Source organism: Podarcis raffonei, chromosome 14 (genome assembly GCF_027172205.1).
Source record: "Podarcis raffonei isolate rPodRaf1 chromosome 14, rPodRaf1.pri, whole genome shotgun sequence".
Lineage (NCBI taxonomy): Eukaryota > Metazoa > Chordata > Lepidosauria > Squamata > Lacertidae > Podarcis > Podarcis raffonei.
In genome coordinates this window covers 9,160,876-9,175,598 of record NC_070615.1, presented here as the reverse complement: position 1 = coordinate 9,175,598, position 14,723 = coordinate 9,160,876, and the positions used below count along the sequence as shown (strand labels likewise).

The 14,723-nt window shown below is 42.5% G+C and overlaps 1 protein-coding gene across 1 annotated transcript in view; it reads right to left on the bottom strand.

Moving 5' to 3' along the window:
- Positions 1-245: 245 nt before the first annotated feature.
- The window catches only part of TBC1D21 (TBC1 domain family member 21), a 31,596-nt gene continuing 17,118 nt past the window's right edge, over positions 246-14,723 (bottom strand). Inside the window, exons 5-11 of the mRNA XM_053364657.1 lie at positions 14,455-14,565; positions 13,677-13,777; positions 11,755-11,851; positions 10,203-10,300; positions 2,337-2,453; positions 671-760; positions 246-308 (exon numbers count right to left, since the gene is read on the bottom strand). Of these exons, the coding sequence (XP_053220632.1) occupies positions 267-308; positions 671-760; positions 2,337-2,453; positions 10,203-10,300; positions 11,755-11,851; positions 13,677-13,777; positions 14,455-14,565 (656 nt within the window). The 3' untranslated portion in view covers positions 246-266. The remainder of the gene's footprint in view (positions 309-670; positions 761-2,336; positions 2,454-10,202; positions 10,301-11,754; positions 11,852-13,676; positions 13,778-14,454; positions 14,566-14,723) is intronic.

Genomic DNA, 14,723 nt, shown 5'->3' with positions numbered 1-14,723 from the left:
CCATAGCTTCAACCATCTTTATGAACATGGTATCCTCTTAAGGATGGAATCTTTCTCACCGTCTGTGGATCTGGTCTGGCTTCAACTAGCCTGATGCTCCAATTGGTGCTAAGGCAACAGTGCATGCAGTTAGTCTACCTTTCTTGCTTTGACCCACGTCAATAGGAGCAGAGAGAGGACATCTGCCCCCAGTTGATTTCCATTCTGTGTCACTAACACCACTCAGGCCACGTGACTCTTTCGACTTTTATAACAAGGCACCTTTATTATAGTGACAGACCAAAGAACTCCTTGAACTCCTTCGGAACCTGAGGACAAATGGAGGACACATCAGCAATGTATACAACAAAGAGAATATATCATTGTTCACCTCCTGCCACCCTTTATTTAACTAGGGAAACTGCCTGAAGTGGCAGGGAACAAATGACCTCACAAAGGTCAACAGGGGTATTTGCACCAGCTGTACCCCCAACAGTGACATTTCTCAGGCTTTTGCCTGATTAGCAACAAAGTCTAGTTGTGTTTGAGTTTGAGTTGCCTTTGTTTGTTATTGTGAGGACAGGCTTTTTAATTTTTTAAAAAGAAAAAGCTTAAGCCTGTGTATGGAATCCTTCTCTGAACCCAGAAATATTATATTGGAAGGAGAGTTCCAGGTCCCCCCCCCCTTTACCTTATCTTTATATTTCAGGAGAACCTCATATGTGTTACAGGATTTGGAGATCAATTCATCGGCATCCAGATCTACGATGTTATTGCACAGCTGTAACAGAGAAGAAAAGTGACAGCTTATCAGTCACCCAGGCTTGCTGTTTCACAGATTATATTGCCATTTTTGTTTGGTTGCAAATGTATTGCAGTCTCTGATATGAAAATATTAGAATATAAGAAGAATGTGGAGTGATCAGACTAAAAGTCACTCGGCTCCAGCACCAGTGGGAAGCATCACTGGTGATGCCCGCCGTCCTGCAGGATGGCACTGCCAACCCCTGGAGCCTCCCGACTCTGCTATTACTCTTCCTTGCTTTCATTGAGTCTCGTTCACACATTACACCAAACACAGGTCCATGTGTTTTCATAAAAGGGTTAGACTTGTTGATTTGTACTACTCAACTATTGTGTGCCCAGACTGTGCACTCATTGATTGTTATATCTGAATTAAACTCAGAGCTTAGAAAGCTATTATTTAGGGACTAGTTTTCAAAATGTTTTAAAAGTAACTAATATTGGTTCCTTCACAAAATGAACTAGTCCATTCACATTCAGTTCACAGTTCAATTCAAGTTCATCCAAATGATCTTTGGCATTTTTCCCCAGGACCCAGGCTCTTACAATCTGCTGGGCTGATGTATAAAGCATATTTAAGAATATTAATAAAACATTAAAACACATTCCACACAGTGGAATGTGATCTGTTAATTTTCCCCAACTATTACAAACTTCACAGAACAATAAAATTATAGAATTGGGACCATGAGTATCATCTAGTTTAACTCCCCACAATGCAGGAATCTTTTTTGCCCAATATAGTCTAAAGAGTAAAAAAGCACATGTAAGAGAATGAACTTGAAGATGATCTTGAAGGTGACTTTTATCATGAGAGTAACCAATTGGCAGCAGTAGAGATCAAGAATCTGTGGCCCTCAAGATGTAGCTCAGGGTTCAGCAACCTTTTTCAGCCGTCCGCCGGTCCACCATCCCTCAGACCATGTGGTGGGCTGGACTATATTTTTTTTGGGGGGTGGGAATAAACGAATTCCTATGCCCCACAAATAACCCATAAATGCATTTTAAGTAAAATCACACATTCTACTCATGTAAAAACACCAGGCAGGCCCCACAATTGACCAGAGATGCATTTTAAATAAAAGGACACATTCTACTCATGTAAAAACACGCTGATTCCAGGACCATCCGTGGCCCGGATTTAGAAGGCAATTGGGCCTGATCCAGCCCCCGGGCCTTAGTTTGCCTACACCTGATGTAGCTGGACAACAATTCCCATCATCCCTAACCTGAATATGGTTAGCTCGTATTGATGCATTATCATCTCTGTGGCAGGCAGCAGCAAACATCTAGAAGTTCCCTAGGTATGCTCCGTTGCTTTCCTTCCAACCCTACAACTTCACCATTCATTCATTCATTCATTCATTCATTCATTCATTTATAAGGGTATGTGTATGCCACTGTATCATAAAATATCAGTGCCGCATACAATGTTCACCAAGATTTTTGTAGGTAGCTTGCCTATGTGGGAATTCCAGGGTATCCTGGATTATAGTCTTGGTGCTTAAATTGCATCTCATGTAACTTTTAGGTATTCTGATAGTCTGACTCACCATCAAAATGTCGTCTCCATTCATGTCTTCTCTGAGAATCTGATCTCTCACTGTCTGCAACATTGTGTAGGCTACAATCACTTGAAAGTTTCTGCAAGGCAGCCCAGTCAGAAACACCTTGGAGGAGACCAACACAAGCTAGAATTAGGGGTGAACGGATCAGTCTATTCCCAGCCTGTGCCAATTATATGTGTGCTCATTCATACGTCTGTTCCATCTCTGCATTCATCTGTGATATTTTTTTTCATTAAAAAAATCTGAACTCTAATTTTGTATAGACAGAGAAGATTTTTTTCAAAAAAGTTAAAAGAAAAGTAAAAGACCACCATTATAAATATTCTGGAGGGTGTTGTAACTAATGTTGCTTACGCATGATCTATTGTTCTTGTGTGAACTATACATTTTTAATATTATCTCCAACACATTTTGTTGTTATATAACCTCTAAAACAGCTTGTCCTGTGTTTGTGTATTTATTATGACATTTAAAAATTAGCTTATGTCACAGTTTTAACAAATCTTTGCACATATGTAACATTCATTCCCATATTTTCATATAATGGGATACATTATACCATAGAATCCTGTGCCAAATTCCTGGTTCTCATTCTTTTAAGAAGAAGAAGAAGAAGAAGAAGAAGAAGAAGAAGAAGAAGAAGAAGAAGAAGAAGAAGAAGAAGATCTCCCGCTTTATCACTACCTAAAGGAGTCTCAAAGCAACACGAAGACCAGTATACTAGATAGCGCTGCAATTCTTATTGCATATTATACAACAAAAACAAAAACAGTCAGATTATCTGGAATCACTGTCTACGTTGTTATTCACTTACTACTTTGGCACTATGAACACCTAAAAAGTTTTATCACTTAGCCCACAGGATAGCATTTATCACTGTGTTTCAACTATAGACTCATTATACATCTACGGACTTTCAAAGATTGACAGACGTGTGTTCATTTGATTTTAATTATATTGGAGAATTTACAAGTGTACACAATTTTTTTTGTTTTTGTTGTATATTATGCAATAAGAATTGGAGTGCTATCTAGTATACTGGTCTTCATGTTGCTTGTGTTGTTTGTTGTGTTAAGTTTGCAACACAGGGGTTTGTTGTTCTGTATCGGCTCCTGACACTGACAGGGTTTTTGCTGCGGTTAAATGAGGAGCAGGAGTCCCATGTAAGGAGCCACCTCAGTGGTTTAGACCACAGCACCACCCATAACCATTATGGCTAGTAGGCATTCATTGGCCTGATCTTCCATGAAATTGTCTAATCCTCTTTTAAAGCCATCCAAGTTAGTGGCCTCACTGCCTCCTGTGGGAACAAGTTCTAGAGTTTAACTGTGTTGCACTGTGTGAAGAAGTCCTTTCTTTTCTCTGTCCTGAATCTTCCATCATTCAGGTTTGTTGTTGTTGTTTAGTCGTTTAGTCATGTCCGACTCTTCATGACCCCATGGACCAGAGCACGCCAGGCCCTCCTGTCTTCCACTGCCTCCCGCAGTTTGGTGAAACTCATGCTGGTAGCTTTGAGAACACTGTCCAACCATCTCATCCTCTGTCTTCCCCTTCTCCTTGTGCCCTCCATCTTTCCCAACATCAGGGTCTTTTCCAGGGAGTCTTCTCTTCTCATGAGGTGGCCAAAGTATTGGAGCCTCAGCTTCAGGATCTGTCCTTCCAGTGAGCACTCAGGGGTGATTTCCCTAAGAATGGATGCGTTTGATCTTCTTGCAGTCCATGGGACTCTCAAGAGTCTCCTCCAGACCATAATTCAAAAGCATCAATTCTTCGGCGATCAGCCTTCTTTATGGTCCAGCTTTCACTTCCATACATCACTACTGGGAAAACCATAGCTTTAACTATACGGACCTTTGTTGGCAAGGTGATGTTTCTATTTTTTAAGATGCTGTCTCGGTTTGTCATTGCTTTTCTCCCAAGAAGCAGGCGTCTTTTAATTTCGTGGCTGCTGTCACCATCTGCAGTGATCATGGAGCCCAAGAAAGTAAAATCTCTCACTGCCTCCATTTCTTCCCCTTCTATTTACCAGGAGGTGATGGGACCAGTGGCCATGATCTTCGTTTTTTTGATGTCGAGCTTCAGACCATATTTTGCTCTCTCTTCTTTCACCCTCATTAAAAGGTTCTTTAATTCTTCCTCACTTTCTGCCATCGAGGTTGTGTCATCTGCATATCTGAGGTTGTTGATATTTCTTCCGGCAATCTTAATTCCATCTTGGGGGACAATATACAGCCTTGCCGTGCTCCTTTCCCAATTTTGAACCAATCAGTTGTTCCATATCCAGTTCTAACTGTAGCTTCTTGTCCCACATAGAGATTTCTCAGGAGACAGATGAGGTGATCAGGCACTCCCATTTCTTTAAGAACTTGCCATAGTTCTAGTGTTGTGAGAGAGGGGAAAACCTTTCTCTATCCACTTTCTCAATGCCACGCATAATTCCATTAATTTAGCATGTCACCTTTTCCTCACCTGTTCTCTAATCTCAAATGCCCCAAATGCTTTAACCTCTTCTCGTAGATGAGTCACTGCAATCCCTGGATTATTTTGATTGTTCTTTTCTGAATATGTTCTACTAAAATGCTCCATGCAACCCAAATATTTGCCACTTGCTGGTTGTTGTTGTTGTTTTTTAAAATAGATCTGGACAAACGTTTTTATTTAAGTATGTGTTCTTTATCACTGTACATATTTTAACACATTTCTGCAATTTTGGGCACACTTTGCTACATTTTGAGCTGAAAATTGTACCGAAAGATTCAGAGAAGTGTAAGATCTGAAGGATTATTCCATCTCACTCAGCACATTGGTCTGGGAGCTGCTGCAGATCAGATCAATTTGCACCGGAATGCACAGAAACTGAATTCTTCCAGCGTACCTCACTAGAATCTGTGGATGTGATGGGTAAGCGGCGAGGGAGAGGGCTGAACCGCTTGAAATCTCTGCTTAGCATTTATTCTACTTTCTCTTCCCCATCAGTCATTTTAGGTTGACAGCAATGTGTGCACCCAAGTGTTGTTTTGTGTAAGACATGCACTATGTCTGAAGGAGAAAGGATGACAACAAGGTGATATGAGCCACACTGCGATGCCCGGTTATTATAGAAGATGCCTGTTTTGTAACACCAGAAGATCACACTGCAAAGAATCTTATCCCTGACTTCTCAGGATCTGTATAGAAGGAGTAGTTCAGCACACCATTCAAGGAAGTGTCTAGTCTGACACATAGCTGGGTGCCAGCAGGAACCACAAGGCACCTAGAGCCTTAGAAAGGAGTCAATTTCCTCTGTAACTTCCTTTGTTTTTCTCCTGATTTGTTTTGCTCTGCGTGCCACTCATCCCAGATTCTGGTTTAACTAGGAAAATGGCAAACAACAATTTCAGAATTGGAGCATGCCTCATTCACAGCTTTCCGTTCCTTCAGAGAATTTGCATCTCTTAGACCCCTCCCCTGTGCACAGGTACATTGACAAAACACTGCAAAATGGCTCTCTTGGTGTGGTTGCACATCAATAATGTTTTTTTTGCGGGGGGGGGGCTTTGGTCTTGTGCATTAGTAAAACACCACACCCAAAGAATCTTCATTAGTTATTGCATTGCAACACAGAATTAGGTGCGGAAGGTGCAACTCTTTACCCACATTTTTGCCATGTGGGATGTATATTTTAAGAATTCACCTTATTTCTAGGATGCAATATGTTTTAAACTGCTTTTAATTTTATGTTTTAATTGTTGTAACCTCCCCTGGGACCTTAGGGTGAAGGGCAGCTTATTTATGATTATTGTTATTAATAAGGCTTTTTTGTTCCACCTTTTATCTAAGCTTGTGTGTGAATTAACGATGAAGGTTGGGGAGGAAGATATGAATGCAACAGAATCACCGAAAGTTGTAGCAGAATGTGCATGCGGTGTGTGGCACATGCAACCTTTGGAGAGTTTAAAAACAAAGAAAAATTGAGGATTCTTAATGCATTGAATCTACTTTGGATGCAAAGCCAGGCAATTCCAGGACTCTAAAATGCAGCGACAAAATTGGAAGATGAGAATCCTAGGTGTGGCTGTGACCGTTGTGGGTTTATCCTGCCACAATGAGGCCCACCTTCAAGATTTGGAGGAGACCAGATAACTTACTGTTCAGGTGCTTTCCCTTCCCCATATTTTCCATTCCCACTCCATGACCTGCCCAAGATTAGTCACTGCAGCCTTCAGGAAATGAAGCAAAGCCCTTTATGAACAGAAAAACTCAGATTTCCTGTGGAGCACAGACTGATCTGGGCTGAAAAGCTTTTTCCACATGCATATTTTTAAATAGAGCTTAGCTAAATCCAATTCTGCCACATAGCCAGTACAACAGAAAGGTGACCTTTGGTTATTTCTTAAGCGAGAGAGAGGTAAGCTAAACCAGTGCAGGGAAAACTAATGTGGCATTATTTGGTGGAGGAAAGAGGGCAGGGACAAGGTTGCTTCTAAGGTAGGCTTCCTCAAACTCGGCCCTCCAGATGTTTGTGGCCTACAACTCCCATGATCCCTAGCTGGCAGGACCAGTGGTCAGGGATGATGGGAATTGTAGTCTCAAAACATCTGGAGGGCCGAGTTTGAGGAAGCCTTTACTAAGGTCTCCTGTGGCTCAGGGGATGGGTGGTCTCAGCTGGTGCAGAAGTGGAAACTGTTAGGGGAGGGGGTGGAGCCTAGTGAAACTTTCAGGAACATCTGGATAGGTGTGGTGAACTACTGGGCTGCAGGTGGTAGCTTCTCAGTGGATTCTTCATGCTCTGGGTTGACTCTGCCCATTCAGGCTGGTCATTGGATCATTTTGGTCAGGAGACAGTATAAAAGGACTCCTGTTCAAGATGAGCTTTATTTGAGCAGGAATGTCTTCTTGTGCTCTAGAGCAGTGTTTCCCAACCTTGTGCCTCCAGCTGTTTTTGGACTACAATTCCCATCATCCCTTGCCACTGGTCTTGCTAGTCAGGGATGATGGGAGTTGTAGTTCAAAAACAGCTGGAGGCACAAGGTTGGGAAACACTGCTCTAGAGTGTCCATGTTTCTTTGGTGGTTGTTTGGTTCTGGCTTGCTCCTCAACTCTGCTTTCCAGTGAGTCCTTCAACCCTGATTACTGGCTGGTTTGATGGTTATTAATTCAAGGTTCTGGGCTCATCCAAGACTTCTGCCTGTAACCCAACTATGACCAGCCCTGTCTTTAGCATATGCACCGCTGGGGTGCAAAGATCCTCCCAGCACCCCCAGTATGCTTATGTCAGACACCACGCTTATGCCTTATCTTTTGTTGTGAATGACAAGCGCCATCATTGAGTCTGACAAGCACCACCGTTGTGAATGAGAAACATGACACGTCTTTGGTAAATGAGCGCACAAAGTCGAAAGTCCTTTAGTGAAACAATAGGTATACATTTCGGTAATACCTAGGTATATATGTATTTTGTTTTTCTACCTTTATCAAAATTATTTATTATTTCATAACAGGTAGGCAGTTAAGAGCTTAGGCAACTTCAGCAGCGGGCGCCTGGCGCCCCCCAGAATTCAGCACCTGGGTGCCTTGCACCCCTTGCACCCCCAGGTAAAGACAGCCCTGACTATGACATGGGCAAAGGATTGCACATACCTAGAACAAGCTTTACTTAAGACACATAGGAAATCAGTATTTGTCTGCACTGATTGGCAGAGAGACCTTTTACATGCAAAGCATGTCACGGCTAAAAATTAGCCGCTGTTTCTTTAATACAAAAGGAACTGAGTCAGCATGAGTCAGCGGCCTACAATGAATCGGCAAAGCCTGCATGGTGCATACAACCTTTCACCTGCGTATGCCTGTATATATAGAGTGGTCATTGATGGTGTGTGCGGTGGGTTGGTCGGATGGTCGAAAGCTGGTTGCATTTGATATGTATAAAGCTGTCGGTCATGGTTGTAGAAGACGACTTTTAAGAATAAAAGCAGCATTCTGCAAAGTACTCTTTCTCAAGGACTAGGCAAAGGAGGCAAAGTGTTATGTACTGAGTTGAATAGGATTCAGAATGCAGCAGTCTGATTGGTCCTAGAACAATAGGATTCAGAATGCAGCAGTCTGATTGGTCCTAGAACAATAGGATTCAGAATGCAGCAGTCTGATTGGTCCTAGAACAATAGGGTCCAGAATGCAGCAGTCTGATTGGTCCTAGAACAATAGGATTCAGAATGCAGCAGTCTGATTGGTCCTAGAACAATAGGATTCAGAATGCAGCAGTCTGATGGGTCCTAGAACAATAGGGTCCAGAATACAACAGTCTGATTGGTCCTATAACAATAAGACCCAGAATGCAGCAGTCTGATTGGTCCACAGGAGCCACCTCAATCCAGCTCCAGGTGGAAGTGAATCCGCAACCTGATTGGCTTACAGGTGAATCCCAGAATTAGCCAATCACGTGGGGCCCATTGTGTAAATAATGTATATAAAGCAGACATTCTGGGGGGACTTCCATTCCTCCTCACCACTATGAGCTGAATAAAGAGCATGAAATCCACTCTCAACTCCAAGTATATTTCACAAAGAAGGTCAGAACCTTTTCCTTTTCAAACACTGACAAAGCAGATGCCCCACCACTGGTCCACAGTCCTTCCTTTGCTTGGTTTCTTGGTGATAGAGACTGACAGACATTTGCGAGAGGGGGTTACAAAAGAAAAAAAAAGAAACCTCTTAAGCCATAAGGAAATGAGCTTGTCCCTTTGATTCTGACCCTTCACCCTGAAATTTTACTCCTTCCACTAGAGACCCATAGAAGAACCCTGAAACATTAAAAGATCAGGTCAAACTCTGAGGTTTGGCAACCCTAGGAAGGATATTCAGCATTTGCAATAAACTGCTTGAAGCCCAAAGACCCCAAGAGGAACTGGATAGGAGGCCGACCTGCTACAACAATAACACCAACGCAAATCCTAATGGCCTGGATTAATTGAGCTTCTTTGGAGATAGCGAAGAACTTTCCTTTCCCAACCCAGATGGAGCTTTGCCCTTTCACCTCTCTTCCACATAATTACCGGCAAACGGCTGGTGTGCAGAAGCCGACTCAGCAGGAAGGACAAACACAAGGGGAAAATTCTCTGCACATATTAATTGAAATAATAAAAGGCGCCGGGGTACAGGAGGGGCGGCTGAGGCTGCTAAACAAATGGCTGCTGTTCGGCGGGGTCAGAACATCCTGCTACAGCAGCAGTCCTGGCCTCCATTTGGGATTCGACTTAAAAAGGCAAAAAAAAGAAAAAAGGCTTTAAGAGGAGCTGTGGCGCAACCACTAATGCGCACCAGCTGTGTAGCTGGCAGGAATCACTGGCCAGCATCAGGGAAGCAACTGGCACAGCACCATTGAGAGGCTGCTTCTCGTCTGGCAAGGCTGCCAATCCCCCTAATTTTTGCCCAGAGAGTCAACAAAACGGAGAGAACTGCCAGCCGTAGTGAAACAGATTTTGCATTTGAAATCCACTGTGGCATCTGCTGCACGGAGAAGATTTTGCTCACTGGGATCTGAATGCAGGTTTCCAGGACTGTGCTGAGAATCTCCCTCTCCCTCCCTCCCTCTCTAGATATATATTCTCATTTAATTATGCATTTGCTTTAGGAACTGCCTCTCTATCACTGTTGCTCTTAGGAATGACATGTGGAAGCAATCTAAATCCAGTTAGCCAGCATGGTAGCAAGCAAAATATGCCAATGCATTAAGATGCACAGATGAAGCTGCCTTATACCAGGCAAGACGATTTGTCCATTTAGTCACCCAAACAGGTACTGAGGGGTGTTTTATATCCAGCATCTCTTCAGGAGCATAAACTTCCAGCCACGTACATAGCAAAATCCACTCACCTCCCAAAGTCTCCAGACATCGTCAAAAGACTTGAAAACTCGCTGGAAAAACAGGCAGAACCAAGGGAACAAGGACTGCACCACTCGACCTTTCTCTTCTAGAAATATTAAGGAAATGGAAGTTTAGAATCCATGAATCCTATCTCAACCCAGAGGGACTGGCTGATTGCCCTAACAGAACAAATAGGTACCTTTGAGCTCATCTAGTTCAACTTCCTGATCCTTGTAGGATCTGCAGTGCAGTGCAGGATGTGACAACAATATCCCTGATAGGATGCCCTGTCAACCAGCATCTGCTTAAGTACTGACAGCAAAGGAGAGCCCACCACCACTGGGAATACCTTCCTATTGTTGTCTTGTGAATCAATGATGCTGATGGCATCTTGGAACAGTGAGGTACAAGACTTCCTGTCCTGCTGCCTTCTGTGTTGAGGACAGAAGGTAGAAACATAGAATCATGTAGGTCATCTGCTTAAGCTTCCTGCTCTATGCAGGAAATCCAGAGCTACAGTATTCTCAACAGATGGCTGTCCAGCCTTGGCTTGAAGACCTTCAACCTTTTAGGCAAATTATTCCATTATCCAATTGCTCTTACCGTGAACACATCTGTCTGTAGCTTTCCTTTGTGGAATTATAGGGACAGAACTACCCAAATTGTATAGAAATTTATTCATGTATGCAACTACAGCGGCAAGAATGTTACCTGCCCCAAAATGGAAAGATGAAGAAGTCCCAGCGAAAGAAGAATGGATACAAAAACTTATGAAATATGCAGAAATGGCGAAACTTACCGGAAAAATAAGAAATCAAGATAACAAACTTGTTAAAAAAGAATGGAAATGGTTTGTGGAATACAGTGGTACCTCTAGTTACGAACATAATTAGTTCTGGAGGTCCGTTCTTAACCTGAAACTGTTCTTAACTAGAGGTGTGCTTTCACTAATGAGGCCTCTTGTTGCTGCTGCGCCACCAGCACACAATTTCCATTCTCATCCTGGGGCAAAGTTCTCAACTCAAGGTAACCCTTCCAGGTTAGCAGAGTTTGTAACCTGAAGCATTTGTAACCTGAGGCGTTTGTAACTTGAGGTACCACTGTATTTACAAATAAACTGTAAACAGATAAGAACGTTCGCAGGATTGTTGTAATAACCTGCAGTTTTCTAAGAGTATATATTTACTCTTATGTATTTACTGAGTAAATTAAATTAATTTGGAATACGCAGGAAATATAAAAATAATAATTTAAGGGACTGCAGAAAGAGGGTCAAGGAAGTTGAATTTTTAAGTATTAAAATGATTGTAAAATTATTGAAATGTATAAAATTGAAAATAATAAATAAAAGAAAAGCAGGAAAAGAATCTGTTTCTGTAACAGGGACTCTTTGCACACATACGGTATCTTGGCCCGTATAACTTCTGACCCTTAAAGCCAACAATACTTTTCACTACCCATATATTGTGGCCTGCTAGAGTGGTTGGCAATCCCAAAACTGTTGCAGGCATGTTGCTGTGGCGTGATATCTGAAGAAACTGGGCAGGTGGCAGAACTTACCCAAATGCTTTGCAAAGGTTGGATCCATAAATGCAATCAAGGCTCTAAGCATGATCAGGTTTTTCTCCACCCCAACGTTCATAATGCAGCTATTCTCCTGGAAAACAAGAATCCTGGGCTGTGAAAATATTCAAAGGAGCATGATGAGGCCAGATGGCACAGGCTGGCTGCGTCCTGATCTTGCATAGGTCAGTCCGCATGATGGGAATAAGTCCTCCCCAAGACACCCAGGAAACCAAAATATATAGTTGTTCCAGGGACACATTTGTATTCTGCCCAGACCTGTATGCGAAGAGCCCCTATTGTGGATATCTAGCAAAATGTTGGATGTGCTAGCTTCTGTTCCCCAGCACAGAATGCAGAACAGGCACTCTTGCACCTCTGCTTCAACAGAAAGTCCTTTGCCTCATTGCTCCAAGAGATTGTAACTGGAGCTGTGCACTGCCCCGTGTCTTCTATTTTGTTTTATAAAGAAAATCCCCAGCATTACTTTGGAGTTCAGAGACCTTCCTACATCAAGCAAATGCACTCTTTAAAAAGACTTCCACCCCAAGCTTCCCATCTATCAGGACCCACAGGATGGCTTAACAAATATATAAATGACTTAAAGCACATGAACCTTGTTGTATCAGAATACATGTCTATCAATAGGATCCAGCTTGCTGTTTCACACAGTGGCTTGGCTTGTGGAGGTCCACAAGCAGGGTATAAGCACAATTGCCTTGCTGCTCATCAACATACTGGTATTCAGTGGCATACTGTCTTCAAATATCTGAAGGGTGGCTGTTGTTGTTATTAGAACTGATATACGGAGGCAGTTCACAAGCAATAAAAGCACACAGCCAAATAATGAGTATCAAACCAATTATAAAAATACAGCTACCTGTAATTAAAATAAATAGTAAAACAACCACATTAAAACATCTATAATTAAAATACATAACAAAGAAGCCAATTAAAATACATAGTAAAGAAGCCTATTAAAACAGTGTAACAGCAAAAACCACAATCAAAGCCAGGAATTCCAGCCAGGAGGTCAGGAGAATGCATGTGTAAACATGTGTATTCAAGAGCCGGTGGAATGCCAATACTGATGGGGCCTCTCATATTTCAGCATGCAGTAGAAGATGGAATGGACTTATTACCAGCTGTTCCAGGACTAGAACTGAGGAGTGGGACTGGCTAGGAAGTCGTTTTCAGCAAATCTTCCTAATAGTAAGAGCTTTCTACCAGGGGAATGGATTGCATTAAGTGGGGATGGGGGCTCCCCATTGGTGCAAGCATTTAAACAGAGGCTGGATAGTCATCTCTCGGGGATTCTGTAGAATCCTGCACTGCAGACCATGCATTGAGCGGAGGGTTGAGTACAAATTCCAAAGTCCCTACCAGCTCAAAAGTGTTTTGACTCTGGAGACTGTATGGACCCATAATGGCTAACAGTACCTGATAGAAACCATAACTCTGAATATCAGTTGCTGGAGATCACAAGTGGAGAAAGCCCTGTTGCACCTGGGCCCTGCTTGTGGGCTTTCCAGAAGGTGACAACAGAATCCTGGACTAGATCCAGCAGCACTCTTCTTGTGTTCTTACCAGCTGTTGTACAGTTGGTGAGAAACAAGGAGAAAGGTCTTCTGCACAACAGCATACAGACTGCGGAACTCTGCCACCAAGCGCACTATCACTGATGGTCTTTACAGAATGTACTTTTCAGCAAGCATTTAGCATTCTGTTTGAGTCTTTAGTCTCCCTGCTGTATTCTGATTTCTTCTGCTGGTGAGTTCTTTTATGGGCTCCATTCTGATTTTTGCACATTTCTCGAATAGTTAAAAATATTGCAACCTGCAAACTTCTTCTTGCAAAGGCAAGGTGCAAATCAACCAACCAACCAACCAACCAATCAGCCAACCAACCAACTAACTTACTGTTTTTTGGAGGAAGAACTGGAAGAGCCAGTAGATCTCATGCTCCTTCTCCACAAGTAGGCGGAAAAGCAAAAGCATCTCATGGAAGCCTTGCTGATATTCTGCCAGAGAGCAGAAAGAGTGTGGGATGGGGAGATACAGATGAAACGTTCTGCCCATCACTCTTGTTCTATAATTATTCTAGTTCCCCATTTTTCTAACCAGATAATTCATTGTTACAGCTTGTCCCCAGTTACAACCCACACGCAAGCACCACTGATGTGGTGCCTCTTATTGTCCTTCCAGGCCAGAGGACACTGCTATACCAGCCTCCTTTGATTCTGAAGACTTCCTCCCAGGAGAGCCCACATCACTCCCATGCCACAAGTGTGGGATAACCAGTCTCATATAACCAACAAGCTTAAGTCTAATTAATGCATGAAGGGGTTAAGACCATAGAGTAAGCTGTCCTGCCAACAAGCTTAAGTCTAATTAATGCATGAAGGGGTTAAGACCATAGAGTAAGTTGTCCTGCCAGACTTAGCCCAGGTCAACCAACCAGGAAATTTTAAACTAAGGGTATGGTAGCCTTAAAAACAAAACAAAAAAATCAACAGTCTACCATGAGACAAGTAGGAAATATAATTGTATTTAAACAACAACTGCATATGCCAGAAATCTGGTCTGGGGAAAATGGGAGGAAAACCAGAAAAAACTAAAATAGTGTGGGTTGGGAATGGCAGCAGAATTAACCTCTACAAAGGCCAGATATGATGGGATTTTCTGTTCATCTACTTACCAGCTTTCACATTGCACACATAGTTCAGCAGAAGGATTTTTTCCAGCTGGCTTTTGTCTACAAGTGTGTTGCCCTGTGCATCTTTAATGTAAAGCCTCTGAACATCAGATTCTGTGGGAAAAGAAATGGCCACATGAAGCTATTGCCACAAACCAAGCCAGAGTACAAGGAGAGAAAGGTGCTGCAACCCCTCTGAGTGATATTGCCAGCTTGCTGCAAGCAAAGACCTGGATTCAATCTCAACCATTCTAATTTATGCTGTAGTAGAT